General features: G+C 43.9%; 2 protein-coding genes and 1 pseudogene across 2 annotated transcripts in view; 1 reads left to right on the top strand and 2 right to left on the bottom strand.

Annotated features, from left to right (window-relative positions):
• The window catches only part of fam219ab (family with sequence similarity 219 member Ab), a 28,783-nt gene extending 23,793 nt beyond the window's left edge, over nt 1-4,990 (bottom strand). The window contains exon 1 of the mRNA XM_041862963.1: nt 4,671-4,990. Within this exon, the coding sequence (XP_041718897.1) occupies nt 4,671-4,685 (15 nt within the window). The 5' untranslated portion in view covers nt 4,686-4,990. The remainder of the gene's footprint in view (nt 1-4,670) is intronic.
• A 1,595-nt stretch (nt 4,991-6,585) lies between these two features.
• Nucleotides 6,586-12,628, bottom strand: ela3l (elastase 3 like). The gene is made up of 8 exons (XM_041863245.2): nt 12,574-12,628; nt 12,196-12,284; nt 11,799-11,896; nt 11,481-11,609; nt 11,039-11,175; nt 10,648-10,793; nt 7,067-7,219; nt 6,586-6,698 (listed from the first exon to the last, which is right to left on the bottom strand). The coding sequence occupies exons 1-8, from the start codon at nt 12,611-12,613 to the stop codon at nt 6,681-6,683; spliced, it is 810 nt and encodes a 269-aa protein (XP_041719179.1). The 5' UTR covers nt 12,614-12,628; the 3' UTR covers nt 6,586-6,680.
• Nucleotides 12,629-15,391: 2,763 nt separating this feature from the next.
• On the top strand, nt 15,392-26,452 carry LOC121550716 (annotated as a pseudogene).
• Nucleotides 26,453-27,806: the final 1,354 nt, after the last annotated feature.

Below are 27,806 nucleotides of genomic sequence, written 5' to 3'. Positions count from 1 at the left end.
GAGTGGCCTAGCCAGTCTCCAGACCTTAATACCATAGAAAATCTTTGGAGGGAGCTGAAGGTTCGAGTTGCCAAACGTCAGCTATACATTTACATTTACATTTACGTCATTTAGCAGACGCTCTTATCCAGAGCGACTTACAGTTAGTGAGTGCATACATAATTTTTATTTGTTATTTTTTCATACTAGCCCCCCGTGGGAATCTAACCCACAACCCTGGCGTTGCAAACACCATGCTCTACCAACTGAGCTACATCCCCAGCTTACTGTGGGATGGAGTTTTGGAAAACAATCACAGTAAGCTATGAAACCTTAATGACTTGGAGAAGATCTGCAAAGAGGAGTGGGACAAAATCCCTCCTGAGATGTGTGCAAACCTGGTGGCCAACTACAAGAAACGTCTGACCTCTGTGATTGCCAACAAGGGTTTTGCCACCAAGTACTAAGTCATGTTTTGCAGAGGGGTCAAATACTTATTTCCCTCATTAAAATGCAAATCAATTTATAACATTTTTGACATGCATTTTTCTGGATTTTGTTGTTGTTATTTTGTCTCTCACTGTTCAAATAAACCTACCATTAAAATTATAGACTGATCATGTCTTTGTCAGTGGGCAAACGTACAAAATCAGCAGGGGATCAAGTACTTTTTTCCCTCACTGTATGTGGTTGTCTCACCTAGCTACAGTATCTTAAGATGAATGCAGTAAGTCGCTCTGGATAAGAGCATCTACTAAATGACTAAAATGTAAATGTAAATAATGTAAGAGCCTGTTTTGGTGGGATGGAGTTTTGGAAAACAATCACAGTAAGGTACTTAATTGTTACCAATACATTATTTAATATTGAGATAAAAACAGCTGCATTGGACCTTTAAAGCTGGAATGCTTAATTGGTGGAACTGCCACTTCCATTTGGAATATTACAACAAAGAAGCTAATGCAAACAACAAACACTTTTTTTCCCCCACGGACTTCATTGGACGTGCGATAGAACAGCAGAATACGTACTGCAATTTCTTTTACCATGCTGCCGGAAGCTCCTCTCCTCCGTTTCTCCTCTGTTACATCCACGAAACAAAAACAATAACAAAGGTGGTGGGGCGAACAGTGGCGCTGTTTCCACTGATAGACCACTGAACTGGCCTCATACATTGAAAGCACTGTTCTTAGGAGTGCATTATACTTAAAACATTTCCAAATGTTATCAACATATATTATAGATGTAATCTAATTGCAAATTCAAATTTGTTTGTGAAGTAGACCTTATGAGTGTGTGTTTAGTTGCAGGTTTGTGGATGTGTTGATATCAACCTGGGCCTGTACGTGTGTGACTGAGTGAGTTGGATAGTGTCTGTTTCAGTGAATATAATTCCAATTACACACATTTCCCCATGCAAAGACAGATTGAGGCAAATGGAGAGACACACTGCTGTTGAAAACTAATTTCAAACTTCTCTCCACTCTCCCTGCCACTCTTAACCAATCCAAATCAAGACAGGTATAGTTCCTAATAAGGGTTATGGCAATGATGCACTTGACTGACTTTGAGTAATAGAGTTGATATTATACCAACGGGAATTGGTTTGGTTTCTTGACTGTGGCATCAGGCCACGTGAGATCCAGGCAAGCACCAGACTCATTTTCAGCACAATTCCCCTCTCAGCTCTCTGCCAGCTCTAGAATGTTCTGTAGAACTCTATTACTGATGCAAGGGGAAATGAGACCACAGGGTATCAAAGAGAGGCGAGGAGAGAGCATCAAGTTGAAATGGCCATTTACATTGACATTGGAGATCATAATTTAAAGGAGTCATTTCATGATTTTGTGCAACATATGTAAAGCGAAATGGTTTGCATCAAGATATCTTAGGGTTACTTGTGTAACCTCGGTTCTGAGATAATATGAGTGAGATGTCTCACAATGCGATTTGCTCAGCGGATCACTGACAGCTCGAAGAACCAATCACACAACGTCTGTTGGAGACAGATCGGTCAAGTTGCGAATATGGTGAGCCCCTCTCCTCCTTATAAGGCGCCACTCGCCAGACCACTGGTCATTCTCAAGCATGCCTCTTCCTTGCATTCTTGCGAGCAGGGAAATGCGGTGAGACATCTCACTCATATTATCATAGAACTACGCAAGTAACCCTAAGTTATTTTTGAAATACTCATTTTGATGTCTCACAATGGGATATGTCCAACTCCCGTGTCACAGACATGCTCTCCGAAGCCAGGGTAGTCCCAACAGCATCACCACTCAGTGACCCTGACACTGAGGACAGTATGCGCCAATGAAGGTGCAGTGACATCCAGTCTGCAAAACGTCATAAATGTATGATGGGTGGCCCAACATGCCACCTCGCAAATCTCTTGTAAAGAGATGCATTTGAACAGTGCCCAAGAATGAGCCCTCGGGCCCTCAGTGGGCTGTAAACCCTTGCTATTGTAAGCCAATAAAATACCTTCCACTATCCAATGGGATAGCCATTGCAGGGGGGCCCCAAGGCATGAAGAGTTGGGCACTTTTACGCCATGCTCCCGTTCTTTCCAAGTAAATGTGCAAAGCGCTCTTCTTCCGTAGAAGTGAAGGGTGGCGGGTGGAAAGCCATAAGCTTCTAAGGCGAGACAATTGTAATTGCCGCTGACCCCGGGGCAAACTGTAGGCATGAATGGTGGACTGACAGTGCAGTGAACTGTTGGCTGCCCCTCTCTGCCGCTGGGGATGTACGTACCCCTAGGTCGGATGCCCCTTCATTCCCCCAGGGGAATCAGGTGGGCGGGACCCCGCTTCGGTAGCAGCGAAGGACCACTTCCCCCACTGTCAGCCTCTGATAGGAGAGCCGAACTGTGGGTTTCTAGCCTGCTGTGTCTCTGGGGGATTTGCTTTATAGAAAACCCTGGTGCCAGTGAGTTGCCATCTACCTGCCACAAAGCCTTGGCTCATAGAGGGGGAGACCGGTTTGTCTGCGTGCAAGCAGAAGAAGGCCCAAACGGTTCCTTCGGCGCAATAGTAGTGTCAAGGAAATCTGTCTTTTTCTTGTCTGAGAGGCTGGACAAGTTGAGCTACAAGGCTCTCTCCCCCACCACTAGAAGACTAATGGCGCGCCCACAACCTTGGATGGCGCCTCTGGAGGCCTGGAGGTTGAGATCTGCACTGACACAGATCTTGTCCCATCGGTTCTGGTTGGCTGTGCCTTTGATTGAAGGTTCAATGCAGCCGATTTTATCTCCATATCAAATAATTTCTGGGTAACATTTAAGTACCTTACTGTGATTGTTTTCAATGAAAATGGTAAAAAATAAACAAAAATAGCTTCTTAGCAAAGAGCAATTTCTCTTACACTAAAAGGGTATTATCATAATTTTCACAATTTCACAGTATTATTCCAACCTCATGGTGTGAAAACATGTATATAAAACACAGGGGAAATCGGCCTGGTAAGCCAACAGTAGGGACTTTAGCTTCAATGCCTGTACTGAACATGTCGCAAACACGTAGACCTTTTGGAATATGGAGGCGGTGAAGTGCTCCGTCTTACCAGGGAGAGTAGTTCCGGTTACAGATGAGGCACTGGGGTAGAGGTGGCCAGCCAATGACGGCTTGACCACCAGCGGCTTGTCAAGGCCTATCTCCTCCATGCCCTGAATGTCCATGCCAACAAAGTGCCTGGTTTGGCCTTGCTGGACAAGGGCTTGTCCTAGTTGCCTTTGGCTAATGCCACGGTAGCTCGGAACACTGGGAGGAGTTGCTTCCCCGGGAGGGTGCGAGAGGGGAGTCTCCTCCTGTAGAACCAGTCCCTCTCGGCGCTGCCACCCCCCACGGGTGCGGGCCAGTTGATACTGGGTTGAGTGGGTTGAGCTAAATGCGAGAGTAGAGTTAGCAATTCTACCCTTCCAGGTAAGAAAAGCTAGTTTGGTGTAGCTAGCCTGGTGGTGAGTTACCCGGGTTAGCTAAAGCCTTGAAGCGTGGGATAACCAAGTCTCAATAGCTAGACACTAGCTACCAAGAGAGACTGAGGTGTAGAAAATAAATTCAGTTCGAAGCAAAACTTTCCTCATATCTGTTCTAAAGAAAGCATTTCTATCTATTTTCTACCCTCCTGAACAGGCCCCAGAAGTAACTTGACTGAGGGAATGTCAGTTTGATTTCAGTGATGAGTGAGTCCAATGTGCACAATATCGGCTGGTCCCCTCTCCACCAGACATGATCAATACAGTGAAACCCACTGCCAACTGTTATGAAATGGCTATGTGGACAACAAGGGTTTGTTAGAATGGGGTGGGGGTGGATGTGGATGAGTGGCTTAGATTCTGTTCTCTGGACAAACAATAAGAGTCTGTGTGTGTGTGTGTGTGTGTGTGTGTGTGTGTGTGTGTGTGTGTGTGTGTGTGTGTGTGTGTGTGTGTGTGTGTGTGTGTGTGTGTGTGTGTGTGTGTGTGTGTGTGTGTGTGTGTGTGTGAGTGTGTGTGTGTGTTACATATAGGCCTACTGTTCCAAATAGCAGATTTCTACTGCACATGCAAGTTGGCTGGGAAATGGCTATTTGGACAACAAAAGGGTTTTGTGCTACTGTTGTTCAACTTGTTCTCTTCTAATGATAGCTATTCTAGTCATCATCAATAACTTGGATTAATAGGCACTAAAACAAATTCAATCTCACTCACTCACTTGTAGCTGCTTCATTCAGCAGATCGCACTGTCCGGAATCAACATATGCGCAGATCCTCTCCAAACATCTCCATAAATCGACCAGACTCTACAATGGATTCCCTTGCATCCTCAGGAATAAAGTTAAGTCACAAAAGCGCACTATTATTGTTTTACAAGGAAGTTGCCACCAAGTTCCAGGCAAATCTTCTCAACAGTTCGTAGTGGTTCAATGTCCACTGCGCACTGCTGGAATAAGAGAGAGCCTGCGAGGTCCAACCAGTTAGCAGATGGGTGATTCGAGCGAGGCGACAGAGTAGTGACGCCACTGTCAATGTGGATCACTGTGATGTCGCACGCATACTCCCTCTCTCTCCCTCCCCTCCCCTCCCGCTCCCTGCTCAGGCATGGAGGAGTCTCAGTTAAACTGAGCTATTTTAAGGAGGCTATAGAGAACATCCAATAAACGGCTTTCTCTCTCACACTATGTGGTGCCTTGATCATAAGACGCTGTCATATGTCCCGTTATAGGCTATATAACGCCCTATGGAGTCGTTATAGGGGAAAGCTTTAACGTCCTGACTTTACTACTTACTTGTCTTTAACTTATAACCACATATAGCAAGAACACTTGCAGCTGCACGAATTGGGAAGGTGGGCTTTGTGCATTTACTATGCGAGGCGGCAAGCTGTCCCCCTGTGCTCCTTTCAGAGAGAGACAAAGCTCTTTTCAGACCAGACCCCACGTCAGACAAAAGCTGCCCAGAGAAAGATTGATAGAGACCCCCAGAGCAACAACAGATTCAAGCAACTATTTTAACAGTGCAATCTGGGATCTGTCCAATGGTCATTAGAATTATTGATGTAGGCCAATATTCTTATAGAATATAATTTTTTTATTCCGCATGGGCTTAGCGTGAAAGAGCATAACGCTTGTTTACACATAAACAGTTTAGCTTAAGCTATTGTTTATTGAAAAGTAACTGAAGTTTCAATTATTTAATTGGAATTTCAGTTGACTTCTTGAATTGACTGACTTGAATTGACCCCTTGATGTGTAGCTTCAAAATATGTTAAAAACTATTATGTGCACTCATAGACACTGAGAAACCATACACTAAGATAATGAGAAATTCAATGTACTTTATGCACGTGTCCATGCACGGGCATGCACACACACACAGTCGGTGTGACAGTGACCTGCTCTAATCAGACATGACATGTCTACTGTCAGCCTGTCAATGAATCTGCCCTCATTCAAAAATTGCCCTGTCAAAACACAGCAAGTATGTTTGTGTGTGTGTGTGTGTGTGTGTCTGTGTCTGTGTCTGTGTCTGTGTCTGTGTGTCTGTTTGTCTGTGAGTGGGTGTTTGTGCACATACGAGCAAGCGAGTGTGTGTGTGAGTGAGAGAGAGATGGATACTAAAAATGGATAGTAAATTCTAATTTAAACTTAATTTTCCTTAGCCCTACTTCTGTGGCTTTGTCATTCCCAGCCTGTCTGCCAAGTCTGTGTAGTGTAATCACATCAAAAGCAAAAGATGTAGGAAGATTGTATGGAGAGCAGAATACATTGGTCTGGCTCACCCATGAATGAAACCCTTCCATTCCCAGAATATGTACAACAGCAGAAAATGGAGAACTAGATCTATCTTTCTGAAGTGGGGTGAACATACAGGTCTCCATTTTACTCTTTTTAACACATTTTGTTAGAAGGATATCATCTTCACACATTCTTAAGTGGAATGTCTCAAAACTTTCCTATTAGCAAATATTAGGTAAACAGCATGAAAAAACGGAATGCCCAAATGATTGATCAAGTATGTATGAAGATAAATGTATAGATATATCTCCAACAAAGGAAACATCTTATAGAAATCCTTTCTCTTTATCATGAGTTACTGAGGACATCTTGTGGCAACCATGGAGTATTGAATGATTCCTAAAGTTACAGAATGAACGTAAAATACATCACAAAGCCATTTTGCTGAGTCCTTCTTTATTGTACTCAATTCCCCATTCTGCTCCACTTTAGTTGCTCATCATAGCCTGAGAAAATAGACAGACAGAACAAGACAAGTCATTGGTGACATTTCCTGCAAAGGTTTTCCCTCATCATCAGCATCCTAGAAAAACCTTGTATCTCACTTTCGGTGATTTTATTTTTTATATATACATAAATTGAAAGAAGTCATTCCCCTCCATGTTCTGTGAAAGTTTCATGACTCTAGGACTAAACACCTCGTTCTATTAATACATCCATGTGAAAATAAACAGTTTTTTTTGTTGCAATGTCTGAAAAGTCGACTTTATTGAGATGTACGGTTTTTCCAGAATGCCGATGTCATGCTAATTAACACTGTAATGACGTGTGTGTGAACCTTAGCTCTGTGAGTCATGTGTACATGTCCTTTTACCTGGTCGATCCAGTCGTTGAAGTTGGAGACGCGGGTGAAGACGGTGGGCTTCTTCACGTAGTTGCAGCCCAGACCAGAAACAAAGCTGGCAATACCATGGACCTCCCAAACTCCCTCTGGGTTCTTGCAGTTCAGGGGCCCACCAGAGTCACCCTATAGGAAGAGAGGAGGGAAGGGCTTTAATACTTAACCAAAGACATGCAATAAGGCATAAATATTCCCCCCCTTGGATTTCTTCACATTTTATTGTGTTACAAAGTGGGATTAAAATGTATTTATTCGTCATTTTATGTCAATGATCTACACAAAATACTCTGTAAATGGAAGAAAAATCAATACATAATAATATGCCATTTAACAGACGCTTTTATCCAAAGCGACTTACAGTCATGCGTGCATACATTTTTTTTGTGTATGGGTGGTCCCGGGGATCGAACCCACTACCTTGGCGTTACAAGCGCCGTGCTCTACCAGCTGAGCTACAGAAATACATGAGACAATACATGTTAGAAACACCTTTGGCAGCGATTACAGCTGTGAGTCTCCTTGAGTAAGTCTCTAAGAGCTTTGCACATCTGGATTGTGCAATATTTGCCCATTACAGTGCCTTGCAAAAGTTTTCATCTCCCTTGCCGTTTTTCCTATTTTGTTGCATTACAACCTGTAATTTAAATTGATTTTTATTTGGATTTCATGTAATGGACATACACAAAATAGTCAAAATTGGTGAAGTGAAATGAAAAAAATAACTTGTTTCCAAAAATTTGAAATAATTCATAACGGAAAAGTGGTGTCACATGATCTGTCACATGATCTCAGTATATATACACTTGTTCTGAAAGGCCCCAGAGTCTGCAACACCACTAAGCAAGGGGCACCACCAACCAAGTGGCACCATGAAGACCAAGGAGCTCTCCAAACAGGTCAGGGACAAAGTTGTGGAGAAGTACAGATCAGGGTTGGGTTATAAAAAAAGATCAAAAACTTTGAACATCCCATGGAGCACCATTAAATCCATTATTAAAAATTGAAAGAAAATGGCACCTCAACAAACCTGCCAAGAAAAGGCCGCCCACCAAACCTCACGGACCAGGCAAGGAGGGCATTAGTCAGAGAGGCAACAAAGAGACCAAAGATAACCCTGAAAGCTCCACTGCGGAGATTGGAGTATCTGTCCATAGGACCACTTTAAGCCGTACACTCCACAGAGCTGGGCTTTACGGAAGAGTGGCCAGAAAAAAAGCCATTGCTTAAAGAAAAAAATAAGCAAACACGTTTGGTGTTCGCCAAAAGCCATGTGGGAGACTCGCCAAACATATGGAAGAAGGTACTCTGGTTAGATGAGACTAAAATTGAGCTTTTTGGCCATCAAGGAAAACGCTATGTCTAGCGCAAACCCAACACCTCTCTTCACCCCAAGAATGCCAAAGGGGGTGAATACTTTCGCAAGCCACTGTATTCTTTTCACAATTCTTCAAGCTCTGTCAAGGTGTTGGGGATCATGGCTAGACAGCAATTTTCAAGTCTTGTCATAGATTTTCAAGCAGATTTAAGTCAAAACTGTAACTTGGCAATTCACTGTCTTCTTGGTAAGCAACTCCAAAATAGATTTGGTTATTGTCCTGCTGAAAGGTGAATTACTCTCCCAGTGTCTGGTGTAAAGCAGACTGAAGCAGGTTTTCCTCTAGGATTTTGCCTGTGCTGAGCTCCATCCTGTTTCTTTTTATCCTGAAAAACTCCCCAGTCTTTGCCGATGTCAAGCATACCCATACCATGATGTAGCCACCACCATGCTTGAAAATAAGAAGGCAGTTACTCAGTGATGTGTTGGATTTGCCCCAAAGATACAACTTTGCATTTAGGCATATTCCTTTGCCATGTATTTTTGCAGTATTACTTTAGTGCCTTATTGCATACAGTATGCATATTTTGGAATATTTGTATTTTGTATATTTTAATTATTATTTTCACTCTGTCATTTAGGTCATTATTTAAACAAAGTGGGTGAATATTATGCAATGACTATATTTTAGTTGTTCAATTTCTATTAATTGGTAAACATTTGTAAAATGTTCTTTCACTTTGACATTATGGAGTATTTTGTGTAGATCAATTACATCACATTTAATCTATTTCAATGGCACTTTGTAAATCAACAAAATTTGAAAAAATCCAAGGGGGGTGAATACTTATGATACCCATTGTATACACTCCCCTATGGATTTATTTGGATATGAAACATTTAATTAAAATTAAAATCATGTGGGGCTTGGTGTCCACTCCATTGACCACATGGGTGACCAGAGGCTCAATGGGAGGGTTGCCACACCCAAGTGCTAGGGGGGTAGACAAAGATACATTTATTTGGATACTGAAGCTAAAAAATGTGTCTCTATATGCAAGCATATTGAATTTTAAATTAAATGTTTCATATGAGGTGACAGTACCGATTGTAACCTTTTATTTAATATGCCATTTAGCAGGCGCTTTTATCCAAAGCGATTTACAGTCATGTGTGCATATATATTTACGTATGGGTGGTCCCGGGGGTCGAACCCACTACCCTGGCGTTACAAGCGCCATGCTCTCCCAATTGAGCTACAGAGGAGTATTTTCATACATATCTGTTTTACAGTTCAGAGATGAAAGTGTTTTATGTATCTAGTCCCCCTATTTGAAGGTGTCATAAGTATTCACATAAAGTGTTTTAAAGTAGTCAAAAGTTGTAGTATTTAGTCCCATATTCCAAGCTTGTGACTACGAACTTGTTGGATGCATTTGCATTTTGTTTTGGTTGGATTATGTTATGCCCAATATAACTAATGGTAAATAATGTATTGTGTCATTTTGGAGTCACTTTTATTGTAAATAACAATAGAATATGTTTCTGAAATCTTCTATGTTAATGTCGATGCTACCATGGTTACGGATAACCATGAATGAATTGTGAATAATGATGAGTGAGAAAGTTACAGAGGCACAACATAATCCAAAACACAACCAAAACAAACTGCAAATGCATCCAACACGTTTGTAGTCACAAGCTTGATGTAGTCATTGCGTGCTATGAATATGGGACCAAATACTACATGTTTTGACTACTTTAATTCACTCTATGTGAATTTGTCCAAATACTTATGACACCTTCAAATGGGGGGACTAGATACTGTGCATAAAGTGCTTTCATTTCTAAACGGTAGAACAGATAGGTATGAAAATACTGTCAATTAAAAGGTGACATTCTGTACTGTCGCCTCAATTGAAGCATTTCCTCTGAAATACAAAATGCTGGAGTATAGAGCCAAATTAAAAGTTTTAGCTTCACTGCCCAAATAAATAGGTAGAGGAGTGAACGTAATTCACTAATGTGTTACTCTCACACCCCCACTCTCACACACAACACAACACATAAACACTCACATGCACACATGCACACACACAAACACACACACACACACACACACACACACACAAACATACGCTCATGCACAAACACATATGTCACACACACGACATACTCTCTGTTTCACTGTCTCTCTCACTGTTTCTCTCTCCCTCTTGCATCCCCCAGAGACACTTACGTTGCAGCCAGCGACAATGCCATCTCCTCCGGCACACACCATGGTGGTCCTGAGAGCGATGCCCCACCAGTCGGGCTTGGAGCAGGTGGCATGATCCACCACGGGCATCAGAGCCTGCTGCAGGTTATCAGCAATGGGGCCTCCGGCTAAAACACACACAGATGTCACACTACAATTAGTTACCCTACAGGCACACACATGAAAGTGATCAACACACGTACGCACGCACACACGCACGCACACACACACACACACACACACACACACACACACACACACACACACACACACACACACACACACACACACACACACACACACACACACACACACACACACACACACACACACACACACACACACACACACACACACACACACAGTGGCTTACTGTAGACCCTGCCCCAGCCAGTGATGTAACAGGGGTACTGGTTGTCCAGCACAGTGCTGGCAGCAGGGATACAGCCAAGCTGAACCTGGTCAGTCAGGGTCACATGCTCAGACAGCTTGATCAGGGCAATGTCATTTCTGAAGGACCAGAGACAGGAACAGAGAGGGAGGGTTGTAGAAGGAAAGGATAGATAGGTGATGCCACTGAACGTCTGACCAGTTTATATTGTGATGTACTGCAAGTATATAAGGCTACTCATAATGCTCTGCATATCCAGTGTTGTTTAGGTAAAGGCCAAAAAAATAGCTTTGCTTTCTTCCATTTGGTGCTTATGAAACAACCCTTAGCAACACATTAGACCTTTATTGTCAATATCTGTTTTCATAGTGTACCATTTAAGGTTTGTTGTGCTAGACTTTCTATTTGTGGGCTGTACTCTTACCCAAAGGCCACAAAGATGGGGTTCCACTTCTCATGGACAACAAGCTTCTCAGGGATGATGGCCTGAGAGCCTTCCTCAGTCTCAACCAGGTTGTGCTTTCCAACGAACACTCTGTAGGACAGGCTGGGACTGGGAGGGTTGTAGAAGGTTGAATGCTCAATGGTCACAGCATATATGAGCCGAAAGCTATGTCTGTGTGTGTGCGTGTATGTGTGTGTGTGTGTGTGTGTGTGTGTGTGTGTGTGTGAGTGTGCAAAGGTGTTCTTTGGATGCACTGTGTGTATTTGCCTGTACATTTGAATGTGTAGCCTCTCTTACTTGATACAGTGAGCAGCGGTCATGACCCAGTTGGTGGCAATCAGAGATCCTCCGCAGGTGTGTCTCCACTCCCCATCCCTCTCATACTGCAGAGAGATCTGGAGAGAAAGAAAGAAAGAAAGAAAGAAAGAAAGAAAGAAAGAAAGAAAGAAAGAAAGAAAGAAAGAAAGAAAGAAAGAAAGAAAGAAAGAAAGAAAGAAAGAAAGAAAGAAAGAAAGAAAGAAAAAAGAAAAAAAGAGAGAATGTGAGAAAGACTGAGGGTGGATAGAATGAGTTAATCCATACAAATACATAAGATGTGTGAAGAACGACCTGTGGTAAAAAGTGACCTATATAAATGCAATCCAGTATTATAATCATTGTACATGGAGAGAGGGAGATAGGGGTGTCAGTGTACCTGCCAGGGCCAGCTGTGGGGCTTGGCGTCCACTCCATTGACCACACGGGTGGTCAGAGGCTCAATGGGAGGGGTGCCGCACCCGAGGGCTAGGGGGGGTAGACAGAGAGACAGTTCAAGGTCAGGTCTTTCTCTCTAACTCAGAAGTCACCAACTCCGGTCCAGGAAGGCTACAGTGCAGGTTATTGTAAAAGCCCAGCACAAGAATATCTGATTCAACTGATTAACTAATTATAGTCGCCAGTCTGGACTAATAGTTGAATCAGGTGTGTCAGTGTTGGGCTAGAGCAAAAGCCTGCACACCCTTCAGCTCTCTAGGATTGCAGTTGGAGTCTCTGTCTAACGTCCACACACATGCACATAGAGGCTGACACTTACCGCTAGCGATGAGCACTGAGGCCAGAACAATGGGAATCATGTTGATTGATACGTCGTCTGCTTGGCGACAGCATGACACATCCTACTTTAAACCCTAGTCCTCAGGGACGCCCCGCCCATCTTGATTACACACACTTTCTCATTGGTCCTCCATGACCGCTGTGGATGAAGGAGAAGAAATGACTGAAAACTGCCAACCAATGGTTGGATCCAGATTGCTGGCAGACTGCGACAACAGTTGTGTTTCCTGGAACATTTCACATGGCCTTCACCTTACTTTTCACTCACCTTTCACCAATTTATGTGTATTTCTGCATTTCTCAGATACACTAGAATCTGGATATAAACTGTAAGCAATAGAGCTTCACCTAGTTCCTAACATATTGCTTTCACCTGTCCAGTCCTATTCAGTACTGAGAAAAGGAGTGAACAATGCCACAGTCTCTGAACCCATAGCCAACCAGTTCCTCCTCTTGATTGGCCCGGTCAGTTACATATGATCCATGGGAATTCAGCACCTGTCCCAATGTTGTGTAAGACAGTTAGAGAGTAACCTGTAGTTTACAGAATAAACCCCAATTACGCCAGTTAACAAGCCAAATATTTTTCAGTATTACACATATGCAAATATTATGCTTATTGCATGTCAGACATGGATGAAAGTCCCCTGTTGATTTCAAAGGTTAGGGCAAAGAACAGAGGGGGGTACAACAGAATAAAAATAAATCCTCATGAACTTGTTTTATGCACATTAATATATTATACTATTCAGTCAGTGTTTTAATAAATTGGGGTAGGGGGATTTCACTTCAAAGATGATTGTTGACATATCCATTTTATTCTTACAGCACTTATTATCGGGTATTCTGGTAAAGAGGCCAGAGAGAGGGTCACAAACATCTGATTCATGGTTTAGACATATGGCAAAGGCTGTGTGTGTGCGTGTGTGTCTGTGTGTGTGTGTGCGTGCCCAAGCAGAAGGTTGTAACCAAAGAAGACATTGTGTGAACATTCAGTGCTATGGCAGGTTCAACTGACTTCCATCCCATGCTGCTTTGCATGCTGTTCGGAGGAACCACCCACAAGGGGAGATCTAGGTGATGCTTTAGTCTCTGGTGGTAAACTGAACTTTATCAGTTGAACTTCTCTGATAGAAGAAGAAATGTAATATCTCTGTCAACCACTAGATGAGGCATTATATCCATACACAGGAGTGATATAGGCCTACTGGCAAAGAATCTGACATCCACACGAATATGATTGTTCATATACTTATAACACATTATACAACGGGTGGATCTAATCCTGAATGCTGATTGGTTAAAACCGCATTCCAGCTGGTGTCAGGAAATCCATAACCAACTTGGTGTTATTGAACCCAAGTCATTTTTGCTTGTTAAGCTGAAGCTTTAGCATTAGCTATGGGATAAGAGACAACACTTGTTCAGTTGTTCTAAGGACAATCGTTTCATAATCGTTTGTTCGGAATGTTTATGTAATGTAAAAATTTGCAGTGCTCTATGTCCTGTTGTTGCACAGTATATTTTACGTTTTAAGAATTACGCTTTACAATGATCATGCACTGTTTGTAATGGAAAACTGTTTGTGTTTGTTCTGAAATTAACTATAACTGTAGTGTCATCTAGTGGCTGGTGTATGTGTCATAATTCCTGCACCGACATTATACTTTGTTACTCAATCACGACTAGCCTAATCCTCCAGATAAGGTATGTAGCCTGTGGTAGAGTAACTGACTGTTTACTCTAAGATCCACGTCCTGTTAATTGCTATGACATAAACCAGCCATAAAAGTCAGTGAAAGGTTCAATCACAGTTCACCAGCAGCTCTACTGGGGTGGTTCAAGTGTAAACCTGTGTGGTTGTTTATGGAGGCTAAACTTAAAGAGATAGTTTGAGATTTTGGCAATTAAGCCCTTTCTTTCTATTTACCCAGAGTCAGATGAACTCATGGATACCATTTGAATGTCTCTGCGTGCTGTTTGAAGGAAGTTGAAGGTAGTTTCTGTATGCTAGCTGATCCCATAGACTTCCAGTCATTGCGCTACAGCTAGCAATCAATCGCTCCAGAAACTACCTTAATCTTCCGTCAAACTGCACACAGAGACATAAAAATGGTATCTATGAGTTCATCGAATTATCCCTTTAATCAAAAAGACCAAGGCACTCTCATCAGAGTTGCAGTTAATACGCCTTTATTGAATTGGCATCTCTATGTAATCAAGTTAAAAACAAGGCAAACAAATCGTCTGTGTGTGTTTTTATCAGAACCGGGACGTGTCCGAGACAGTGTCAGCCACAGTGTTAGAGGCTGGCCTCAGCACAGTTCCACAGTTCAAAGGTCGTCAGTGACTCCCCTCTCTCTCATACTGTTTAAATCCCAGTCAGTCAGTGTGCGTAGAACCATAAACAGGACAACTGGCATGGTGGTGTCCGACTCTTCACTCTAGTAGCCTATGTTTAAATTCTGGTTGGTCTGTGTCGTCCTATAGCAAAGCCAGGTGAAACACTGCACCCCAGCCATGAGCGGCACAAAATAAATTATACGAAGACAATGGTGAGGTCATCGGATACAGTGTGTATGTGTATGTGTATGTGTAGCATGCAGATGTAACCCATCGTGCAATGACGTCACAGTCACTGAGACCTGAAGTAGTGTAGACTTCAGGACAAAATGTTGATATGAACGCAAGATCGAACCCCGTGTATGTTGATTACCTATCTCTTTCCCGCCAAACAAGTAAAAATGTAATCTATGATGTGTGATATCTGAAAGCTTGAACATTTATCTTCTCTCTTCATGGCAGCATCGGAGAAGAAATGCCCCTTGGTCACAGGGCTGGAGGGTATTGGACCCCTGGTGCGTTCTGTTGAGGAGACCCCTGAGCCCATCACCACGGTGAACAAGGGGAACATCCCATCCTGGATCCTGCGGAATGGGCCTGGAAAGTTTGAGTTCGGCAAAGACATGTATAAAATAAAATGAATGAATTTCCTAGACAGAAACCACTTACACTCAAGACATACAGTGCACAGTACACACACACAAAGAGAACATGGCACACAGGCACATGCACAGACACTCAGCCTTACGCCCATAGACATACTTGTATGTGGAGCACACATACCAAATACAAACCCATTTGTCTTTGTCTCTTTCCTCAGCTACAACCACTGGTTTGATGGCATGGCCTTGATGCACAGCTTCCACATCCTTGATGGTGAGGTGACCTACAGCAGCCGCTTCCTGCGCAGCGACTCCTATATGCGTAATTTTGAGAAAGTTGCATTGTGGTGTGTGAGTTTGGAACCATGGCTATGCCTGACCACTGTAAGAACATCTTTGCTTGATTATTTTCCCAATTCAAGATTCCCATTAAGTGTCTTGAGAGTTGTGTACCTCTGTGTGCAGTAGGGGAGAGTGGGGTAAGCTGAGGTACCCTTGTTTCTAGGAAACAATAAACAAAATTAATCATTTTTACCAAATATTTAGGAAGAGGTCATCATTTCGTGGAGTCTGTGAAGGAAGAAACCACATGGAAAAAGTGGTAAGTAAATTAGGTCCAAATAACTGATTTTCACCAAGTCAAATGCATTTATTGTGTTAGAGGTTTCATGATGCTTGTATTTAAACCAAAGTAGATCATTGTAAGATTGTTCTATACATCAGTTGGGGTCTCTATAAGCTTCAACATGAGGTTTTAAACCTAGCATGAAAGTTCATCCTTGTAGCTGTGTGGGTTAATATATTCCAAATGTTTGCCTTGGGGTAAGTTGAGCCAATGGTTGAGCCAATGGCAAGTTGAGCAAATTGAAGTGTTTTCTTCCCAGGCGTAATGCAAGGCATTATTGCTGGGATATGAGCTAACAACAGGGCCTAAAAGTGTTTTGAAAAAGTGCAAAGTGTTTGTTAGGTGTTAAGCATGTGTGAAAATATAAAAACATACACATTATCAAAAATAATTTTTTTTGATTGTCATTGTGTTGAATTGTGTTTTGAAAATAAAGATAGACATGGTTTTTAAAAGGTTATGGTAATATTTCATTCAGCACAGAAATGTGTAGGCAGCTTAATTTACCCTGTCCCACAGCTCAAGTTGTGCCAAGAGACCACTTTTTTTGGACAAGCTATGTTTTCAAAACTGTAATGTTTAAATTAATTCTGATTATTTCCAGGGATAGACAACATCCTGAGATATATGTAGATATGTTTGTTAGAAATAATACTATATTTCCCTTGATGGAGTGATGCTGAATGTAAAAAAAATTGCTCTACTCACCCCACTCTCCCCAATGTTCCCCATTGTTCTGGTTGTGGCTTGCGGCCTTGGTGAGTGCTGTTGACTCTATGTATTGTCTTGCTCACAGACACTGCTGAGATGACAGATATGATGGTGGGAAGACGATATAATGGTCAAAGGAAAGGTATGTAGGTATGCTTAGAGATCAAAAGAGTAGATTTTTGTGTGGGCTACCTGAAGAGTTAAAGACCCAATGCAGCCGTTTTTAAATCAATATAAATTAAGCACCTTACTGTAATATATTACCATTAAAATGGGCAAAAATAGCTTTTTAACAAAAAATGTAAAATTCTCAAGCAATAATTTTGCTAGGACTGTCTGGGAGTGGTCTGGGTGGGGAGGGGAAAACTGAAAACTAGCTGTTATTGGCAGAGAGGTTTGGATCTCTCTTTGTTATTGGTCTATCAAACAATTTACCACTTGGTGATGTCACCATGGAAAGCCGAAACTCCCGCCCATGCAAACCTGCAGTTTAGAAGGTCCTGTGTAGATTGTATTTTCAACCATTAACTATCAGGAAATAACACTAATCAAATGTTTTCACACTTTTACAGTATTAGTTTCATCAGCTGTTGTACAATATGATATACTGTAAAACACAAGAAATACAGAATGTTGACTTCACTGGGCCTTTAAGCCCCATTTATACCTGGTTCTATCATGCATCCTTTGTCCTGAGAGAGAGAGAGAGATTGAGATACTTTTTACTTTTAAAAGCTCTGTGTGTAGTTTGTGTAGTCAAACAGAAGAGCATAAAACATTTATCTCCAGAGGTATTGTGCTGCACTAAAGCATAACCGATTGTAAAACAGCACAGATAGATCAGGTTCAACAAAATAAATAGCACCTTTGTAACACCACAAAGATTGTCCGTGGCCCTATAGAAAGCAAAGTTCACAGATAAATGACTGTGATTTGATGACTGTGATTTGTAGCTTAGCCTTAACATGTGAATATTGTGACCTCTACTTACCAAAAAAACATTGACAAATATCAGAGGGTGTTGCTAGTGTAAGATGGTGGAAAGCTTCAACATTTTGTGAAAGTTTAGTTCATATGTGAATATCACTAAGAAAGATAAAACGCTTAACAGATACAGTGGGGGAAAAAAATAAGTATTTGGTCACCTACAAACAAGCAAGATTTCTGGCTCTCACAGACCTGTAACTTCTTCTTTAAGAGGCTCCTCTGTCCTCCACTCGTTACCTGTATTAATGGCACCTGTTTGAACTTGTTATCAGTATAAAAGACACCTGTCCACAACCTCAAACAGTCACACTCCAAACTTCACTATGGCCAAGACCAAAGAGCTGTCAAAGGACACCAGAAACAAAATTGTAGACCTGCACCAGGCTGGGAAGACTGAATATGCAATAGGTAAGCAGCTTGGTTTGAAGAAATCAACTGTGGGAGCAATTATTAGGAAATGGAAGACATACAAGACCACTGATAATCTCCCTCGATCTGGGGCTCCACGCAAGATCTCACCCCGTGGGGTCAAAATGATCACAAGAACGGTGAGCAAAAATCCCAGAACCACACGGGGGGACCTAGTGAATGACCTGCAGAGAGCTGGGACCAAAGTAACAAAGCCTACCATCAGTAACACACTACGCCGCCAGGGACTCAAATCCTGCAGTGCCAGACGTGTCCCCCTGCTTAAGCCAGTACATGTCCAGGCCCGTCTGAAGTTTGCTAGAGTGCATTTGGATCATCAAGAAGAGGATTGGGAGAATGTCATATGGTCTGATGAAACCAAAATAGAACTTTTTGGTAAAAACTCAACTCGTCGTGTTTGGAGGACAAAGAATGCTGAGTTGCATCCAAAGAACACCATACCTACTGTGAAGCATGGGGGTGGAAACATCATGCTTTGGGGCTGTTTTTCTGCAAAGGGACCAGGACGACTGATCCGTGTAAAGGAAAGAATGAATGGGGCCATGTATCGTGAGATTTTGAGTGAAAACCTCCTTCCATCAGCAAGGGCATTGAAGATGAAACGTGGCTGGGTCTTTCAGCATGACAATGATCCCAAAGGCAACGAAGGAATGGCTTCGTAAGAAGCATTTCAAGGTCCTGCAGTGGCCTAGCCAGTCTCCAGATCTCAATCCCATAGAAAATCATTGGAGGGAGTTGAAAGTCTGTGTTGCCCAGCGACAGCCCCAAAACATCACTGCTCTAGAGGAGATCTGCATGGAGGAATGGGCCAAAATACCAGCAACAGTGTGTGAAAACCTTGTGAAGACTTACAGAAAACGTTTGACCTGTGTCATTGCCAACAAAGGGTATATAACAAAGTATTGAGAAACTTTTGTTATTGACCAAATACTTATTTTCCACCATAATTTGCAAATAAATTCATTAAAAATCCTATAATGTGATTTTCTGGATTTTTTTCCTCTTTTTGTCTGTCATAGTTGACGTGTACCTATGATGAAAATTACAGACCTCTCTCATCTTTTTAAGTTGGAGAACTTGCACAATTGGTGGCTGACTAAATACTTTTTCCCCCCACTGTAACACTGATTGGCACAATGTAATGAAAATGCTCCTGTTCTGACAACTGGATTTGTTAACAGAGGCCACAAACAACGCCAGTGAGAACATTATGAAGTACAAGTGAGACTATTACGTCAGCACAGAGACCTACTCGATCCACAGAGCCTAGAGACCAAGGAGAAGGTACAGCTATTGTCTATGACCACTATCAGGTGAACATATTTTACAGAAAATCAGGGGGGATCTTACAGTGATACACTGCTCAACAAAATGCTTATTAGCAGGTTCCTTCTCGACAGTGAAACAACAATAAGAAATAATAAAATATTAGAATACGAACATAAAGTAAATCGCTCAGTAGAATAGAATAAACATTTTTAGCATACGGTGCATTCGGAAAGTATTCAGACTCCTTCCTTTTTTCCACATTTTGTTACGTTACAGCCTTGTTCTAAAATGGATTAAATAAAAATAAAAGCCTCATCAATCTACACACAATACCCCATAATGACAAAGCGAAAACAGGTTTAAGAAATGCGATGATGCTGCAGAGCTCCAGCTAGCTCTGCGTGAAAAGCCTACCCCCGTGTTTATGGTAGGCCGGCATTGTTTAATTGATTACATGGGTGGGTTGAATTTGTGCCATATCGCAATGTGTTGCAGAACTCATGAGCTGCATGATTTTCCATGTTTGAAGCATTCCTATAGGCCCATTTATTTGGCAAGACAGCTGTGCATGGCTGCATTTCACTGTAATAGCCTGTAGGCTATGTTTTGGTTATTTGCATTCACCTTTTGTTTACAGTGTTTGTTTACTGTTAATGTAACTAGCCTAAATATAGATTGTGTCATGCTTTTATCGATCTGCTATTTTGTTTATAGGCCTATAGTAGGCTTATCGCTGTTTTGTTCTGTTTGCATTCATTCGGTCGCTGTTTTGTTCTGTTTGCATTCATTCGGTCGCTGTTTTGTTCTGTTCGCGTTCATTCGTTCGCATTCACAGTTCTGTTGGTATTCTAAGCCAAACTGCTATTCAGTATTTTAGTTTTGCATGAAAAACTAGGCTACTTCTTTCAGCATTTAGTTTGCATTATTTTGGTAAAACAGCTGTGTGTACGGCTGCATTCACATAGGCTGTTTGTAATAGGTGAATTACCCTATCTGTCTTGTAGCCTATATTCATGGCCAAATAGGCCTTGCTTTACTGTGTAGGGCACTGTCCATTGTGCTGATACAGCGCAGCAGAGATGGGCTACAGATTTCGCACCAACCTGTCACTTCAAAAGCACAATGGTCTCATAGTCTCGGCATTTGAACTGTGTGTGTATGACTGAGTTGATAATGATGTTTGCAGCGATAATGATAATGATGATGATGAAGATGATGATGATGATGACTATGATGATAATGATAATGTGTGTCCTCATGTTCATAGGTGGACTGGATTCAGTACATTGCAGTGAACTCAGCCACAGCCCATCCTCATTATGACCGTGAAGGGGCCTCGTACAACATGGCAACTCTTACGGCTTTAAATTTCAATTGCGCTATAGCGCAGATCGTCCGGGGTCCGGATTCAATCTAGACCTTAATAATTACAGTAAATATATTACCTCCCAGCATATAATGTATGCTGCCGGTCGGAAGCCAGTATTTTTAGCTACACTGTCACGATCGTCGTAGGGAATAGACCAAGGCGCAGCGTGATGAACGAACATGTTTATTTACCTTTAGTGATAAATACTGACAATGAACAAAACAACAAACGACTCGTAACGTCCTAGGTAACATAGACCAACACGGAACAAGAACCCACAAACACAAAGGGAAAAACAGACAGTTTAAATATGGCTCCCAATCAGAGACAACCAGCCACAGCTGACACTCGTTGCCTCTGATTGGGAGTCACTCCAACCAACATAGAAATAAACACAACTAGAACCCCCAACATAGAAATATAACACATAGAATGAACACACCCTGGCTCAACATATAGAGTCCCAGCGCCAGGGTGTGACAGTACCCCCCCCTAAAGGCGCGGACTGCGACCGCGCCTCAACCAGAGCAAAACAGGGGAGGGCTGGGTGGGCATTCCTCCTCGGCGGCGGTTCTGGCTCCGGGCTTGCCCACCACCCTCCAATAAGCCCCCCATAGCGCCCCTGGTCCGGTCTGGCCCCGCTGGCTGGAGCTGAACTGGACGTAGCAGGAGCGGTTAGCTTCAGCTCCGTTGTGGAGCAGTTGACCGGTACCTGATTAGGCACCGGTGACCCAGGCACGGGTTGTGCCGGACTAACGACGCGCACCCCTGGCTTGGTGCGTGAGGCAGGAACGGACCGGACCGGGCTGACGATGCGCACCCCTGGCTTGGCGCGTGGAGCAGCAACGGGCCGGACCGGGCTGACGATGCGCACCCCTGGCTTGGTGCGTGGAGCCGGAACGGGCCTCACCGGACTGACGACTCGCACCCCTGGCTTGGTGCGTGGAGCCGGAACGGGCCTCACCGGACTGACGACTCGCACCCCTGGCTTGGTGCGTGGAGCAGCAACGGGCTTTACCAGGCTGACGACTCGCACCCCTGGCTTGGTGCGAGTAGCAGGAACGGGCTGGACCAGGCTGACGACTCGCACCCCTGGCTTGGTGCGAGTAGCAGGAACAGGCTGGACCAGGCTGACGACTCGCACCCCTGGCTTGGTGCGAGTGGCAGGAACAGGCCGGACCGGGCTGGCGACGCGCACCGTAGGCTTGGTGCGAGTGGCAGGAACAGGCCGGGCCGGGCTGGCGACGCGCACCCTAGACTTGGTGCGAGTGGCAGGAACAGGCCGGGCCGGGCTGGCGACGCACACCGTAGACTTGGTGCGAGTGGCAGGAACAGGCCGGGCCGGGCTGGCGACGCACACCGTAGGCTTGGTGCGAGGGGCAGGAACAGGCCGGGCCGGGCTGGCGACGCACACCGTAGGCTTGGTGCGAGGGGCAGGAACAGGCCGGGCCGAGGCTGGCGACGCACACCGTAGGCTTGGTGCGAGGGGCAGGAACAGGCCGGGCCGGGCTGGCGACGCACACCGTAGGCTTGGTGCGAGGGGCAGGAACAGGCCGGGCCGGGCTGGCGACGCACACCGTAGGCTTGGTGCGAGGGGCAGGAACAGGCCGGACCGGGCTGTGGAGACGGACAGGAGACCTGGAGTGAAGAGCGGTCACAACCCGTCTTGGCTGAATGCCTACCTTCACACACTCGGTGTGAGGCATCCGCACAGGACGCACAGGGCTGTGTACCCGTACTGGCATAACAGCACGTGACACTGGCGCAGGATATCCGGGACCGCGGAGAGGCATTGGAGACCACGAGCGTTGAGCCGGCACACTCCGTCCTGGCTGCATACCCACCTTCGCACGACACGTGCGGGGTGCTCGCACAGGACGTACCGGACTATGCCGGACCACTCGTGGCACCGTACACCGCTCCGCATACCGCGGAACCTGCCCCGTCCCATGTTGCCATGCCTGAGTACGGGAAGTTGGTTCCGCTCTCCATCCAGGCTCCGCCAACCTGCCTTCTGGCCCCCCAAACCCGGTGGCCTCCTCTCCAAATCGCCCTGTGGCAGCCTCCTGCTGCCCAGCCGCCCATGCCGTGTGCCCCCCCCTAAAAAATTTTGGGGGTTGCCTCTCGTCCGTCCGGCGATGACACTGCTGATGCCGCTGCTCCTCTCTCGCCAGGGCCTTAATCCTAGCCCATGGCCCTTTGCCCCCGAGCATGTCCTCCCAGGACCACGATTTGCCCACCTGGGCCATCGCCAACCTCTCCATCTCCTTTCCCGGCGCTTCCTCCCATGTCCAGTCTGCCTGCTCCTGGACACGCTGCTTGGTCCTTGTATGGTGGGTTCTTCTGTCACGTTCGTCGGGAACAGAGGACCCACAAACACAAAGGGAAAAACAGACAGTTTAAATATGGCTCCCAATCAGAGACAACCAGCCACAGCTGACACTCGTTGCCTCTGATTGGGAGTCACTCCAACCAACATAGAAATAAACACAACTAGAACCCCCAACATAGAAATATAACACATAGAATGAACACACCCTGGCTCAACATATAGAGTCCCAGCGCCAGGGTGTGACATACACATAATAACCTCAGCTCTACCTCTGTCTCTGTGTGTGTTGTGTGACTGCAGCAATGTCAGAGAACTACGGTATGTGGTGTTCATAGAGCAGCCCATCAAGCTGGACCTGCTCAAGTTTATGCTGTTCAGGATCCAGGGCAAGAGCTTCCACAAGGTCATGACCTGGGAGCCACAGGACGACACCATCTTCAATGTGGTGGACAGACAGACAGGCGAAGTTATTGACCCAAACCATATGTTACAGTAAATGTGTAAAATCAGGATATACACTCACACACACACAGACACACACACACACACACACACACACACACACAGACAGACATTACACATATACACACATACAAATATACTATATTATATACACTAGATTGGTTAGATCCCAACCAATGAGTAGTTATAAAACTGTATCAATAAGAACAAGTCACAATGATATCCTGCCCACTGTGAACAGATGCAACAGATTCGTTAACATGCTGTTCGCACATACTGTGGTTCGGTGTTACATTAAGTTAATTTGTCCGTATCGCCAACGTGATTTGGACTTCTAACTCATTTAAACATTGTGTGTTTGAGCTACAGACTTTTGGGTTGTATCATTGGATTTTACTATTTCTTCTGCATCCATAGATACCAACCATGTGTGATTAACGAGGGCTGAACTAGAGCAGTGTTTGTGAGACAAGGGCGGATCCCGAAGAGGCCCGGGCCGGGTCTTTTATACAAAAACATTTGTAGAATCAGAATGGTTTGGGCTACAAACTACTAAAAGCTATCTATGAAAAGCTAAGACTCTCACGAATATGCACATGTAATAGTGGCGGTCGGTGCCGTTTAAGATGAGGGAGGATTATAATTTGTTTTTATGAGCATGGCCTTATTTCTATTACAGCATATTGGATGACTGTCATTCACATTCCATTCACCCAGCTCAATGTAACATTGATAGATTTAGACTACTACATGATACTCTAATTTTCCTTGTACCCATCATGAGGTTGCTACAACCTAGCCTATGAATGTAAGTTTACAACGTAGCTGCACATTTCGAGAGAATTTTGAGGAATCAAGGTGACAGACAGTGACACACTCTTGCCTACATCTTGCTGATCTAAGGGTGTAATCATTAGTCCAACAGTTGCAAATGAGAGTTTCTATTGGACAAACTCAGGTATGTTTATCCCCGTTTCGTTCCATTTGCTTCCGTTTAAGAAACGTTTTTCAACAGAATTGACAGAATGAATACACCCCTGATCACACAGTTCACTTTCATAGCAGCCACATAAAAATAGCATGATCATTTTGCTCATTGTATATATAATTCCTTCTCGCAATTATCTATGTGCTCTCCTCATCTCACCTTTTCCCTTTGCTTGTGGACTTCAGTGCACAACACAACTGTCTGTGACCAGGGGGAAAAAAACGTTCAGAGCCAAACCTTCATATCATGACCGCTAACCATTACACACAGCCTACATCGTTGTCATGTTATAGTCAACATAGCTAATAGAACTAACGCGTTAGTAAATCCGCTACAATCATGCAGTACAGTGTACAGTCAGAAAGCAGTTTATCATTTAAACAGGTCGGGCCCCGGTGGCAATAAATTACTAAAACCAAAAGCTTACCTTGACTTGGAAGAGTTCCAGTGTTGGCCATAGCCAGCTAGCTAACATAGCATCCCTCTCTATTTGAGCAAAATACAACCAAATATAGCTAGCTCTCTCTCTCTCTCTCTCCTTCTCTGTCTCTCTTTCTCTGTCTCTCTCTTTTTCTCTCTCTTGCTTTGTTCAAAACTGTTCAACTTTTGTCTTTCTTTCTCTTTGAGTCAACTACTCACCACAGTTTTGGAATGTCTGTTTCTGATATTGTATCTATTCCGTAATGATGATACAATGGCTAATGTTTCTGTTTTCTGCTATGCCAGTTTTATAACTCCCTGTGCAGAAACCTTCCACAGAGATACGTCCTACTCCTGAAGGTGACTGATGACACACCTAGCGATCAAAACCTTGTCAATCTACCTTTCTGTCAAGCAACTGCAGTCAACATTGGGTGTGGAGAGGTGTGTATGTGTGTGTTTGTGTTTATGTGGTATTTACATTTTTATACCATAGTCTGTCTTTTTATACCAAACTAAGTGGCGGTGTTGCTGTTTAGGCTGAACCACAAACTCAGGATTGTTGCCCTCAGAGGGGAAGCAAAGCACTTAAGCACAATCGCAATTGAACCAGCAACACCTTTAGTCATCATACCATAAAAGGCTAACTCTGTCTTCTAATGCTAACCCCTGGCATTCTGACGCATGTGTTCTGGCTGATGAAAAGAAATGGTGATGTGTTTGTTGTCATGGCTACCTGACAAATCTGTCTCTCTTCTGGGTGTGCTAAACTTTCTCTGTACACACTAGGATCTCTATGACGAAGAGCTGCTCCAGTACTTTGACCTGGAGTTCCCACAGATCAACTATGCCCACTACAATGTGCGTCCATACCACGTCCATACCGCTACTACTACGCATGTGGCTTCAGACACAGTGACTCCCTGCTGAAGATGAATCTGGAGACCAAGAAACGTACATGTTAAGGGCATAATGCATTTACATTTTCTTTGTGTAGGCGTGGTGCCACCCTGGTCGGTTCCCATCTGAACCTGTGTTTGTTTCTGCACCCAAAGCAACAGAGGAGCACGATGGTGTGGTCATGTCCGTCATCGTCACACCCAGAACGGTAAACAACAACAAAAACTAAACAACAACAAAAATGAATTTTCACCATCAATTTATTACATTTGACATAACATTGTACAAACCTCTCTATATTTCTGTTTCCAGGAGAAAAGCATTTTCCTGCTGGTTCTGGATGCCAAGACCTTCTGGGCCGGGCAGAGGTTCCAGTCAACATTCCATATGGAACTCATGGAGTTTTTAATGAAATGGGCTGAAAATGCCAACGTCACAACCCTTCCAGCATTCTGCTTACTGTATGAAATTACTCCATCCATGGATGTCTCTTCTGATGCTGTTAAGATAACATCTCTAACTACTGCAGTGCTCTTTATGGCACAGCCAGAGGAGGAAGGCCCTCCCCTCTGAGTCTGGTTGCTCTCAAGGTTTTGACTCTGTAGTGTTTTGTTGTACACTACAGTGCATTCGGAAAGTATTCAGACCCCTTGACTTTTTCCTCATTTTGTTACGTTACAGCCTTATTCTAATATGGATTAAATGAAAAATGTTCCTCATCAGTCTACACACAGTACCCCATAATGACAAACCGAAAACAGTATTTTTGAAATTTTTGCAAATGTACAAAAGAAAATAAATTATTAAACTTCTTTACATAAGTATTCAGACCCTTTGCTATAAGACTTGAAATTGAGCTCAGGTGCATCCTGTTTCCATTGATCATCCTTGAGAAGTCCACCTGTGGTAAGTTCAATTGATTGGACATGATTGGGAAAGGCACAAACCTGTCTATATAAGGTCCCACAGTTGACAGTGCATGTCAGAGCAAAAACCAAGCCATGAGGTCGAAGGAATTGTCCGTAGAGCTCAGAGATAGGATTGTGTCGAGGCACAGATCTGGGGAAGGGTACCAAAAAATGTCTGCAGCATTGAAGGTCCCCAAGAACACAGTGGCCTCCATCATTCTTAAATGGAAGAAGTTTGGAACCACCAAGACTCTTCCTAGAGCTGGCCGCCCGGCCAAACTGAGCAATCAGGGGAGAAGGGCCTTGGTCAAGGAGGTGACCAAGAACCCAATTGTCACTCTGACAGAGCTCCAGAGTTCCTCTGTGGAGATGGGAGAACCTTCCAGAAGGACAACCATCTCTGCAGCACTTCAGCAATCAGGCATTTATGGTAGAGTGGCCAGACAGAAGCCACTCCTCAGTAAAAGGAACATGACAGCCTGCTTGGAGTTTGCCAAAAGGCAGCTAAAGTACTCTCAGACCATGAGAAACAAGATTCTCTTATCTGATGAAACCAAGATTGAACTCTTTGGCCTGAATGCCAAGTGTCTGGAGGAAACCTGGCACCATCCTTATGGTGAATCATGATGGTGGCAGCATCATGCTGTGGGCATATTTTTCAGCGGAAGGGACTGGGAGACTAGTCAGGATCAAGGGAAAGATGAACGGAGCGAAGTACAGATACTTGATGAAAACCTGCTCCAGAGCGCTCAGGACCTCAGACTGGGGAGAAAGTTCACCTTCCAACAGGACAACGACCCTAAGCACTTAGCCAAGACAAAGCAGGAGTGGCTTCGGGACAAGTCTCTGAATGTTCTTGAGTGGCCCA

This window comes from Coregonus clupeaformis, chromosome 18 (genome assembly GCF_020615455.1).
Source record: "Coregonus clupeaformis isolate EN_2021a chromosome 18, ASM2061545v1, whole genome shotgun sequence".
NCBI lineage: Eukaryota > Metazoa > Chordata > Actinopteri > Salmoniformes > Salmonidae > Coregonus > Coregonus clupeaformis.
The sequence above is the reverse complement of the archived record's forward strand: the minus strand, read 5'-3'. Positions and strand labels throughout refer to the sequence as shown.

Bases quoted from the DNA above. Each gene is read 5' to 3' on its own strand.
- ela3l (XM_041863245.2), bottom strand. From the start codon at position 12,613: ATGATTCCCATTGTTCTGGCCTCAGTGCTCATCGCTAGCG. The intron at 11,610-11,798 runs GTAAGAGAGGCT...CAACCCTCCCAG, and splicing joins ACCGCTGCTCACTGTATCAA to TCCCAGCCTGTCCTACAGAG. The intron at 10,794-11,038 runs GTAAGCCACTGT...TGTGTGTTTTAG, and splicing joins TGGCTGGGGCAGGGTCTACA to CCGGAGGCCCCATTGCTGAT.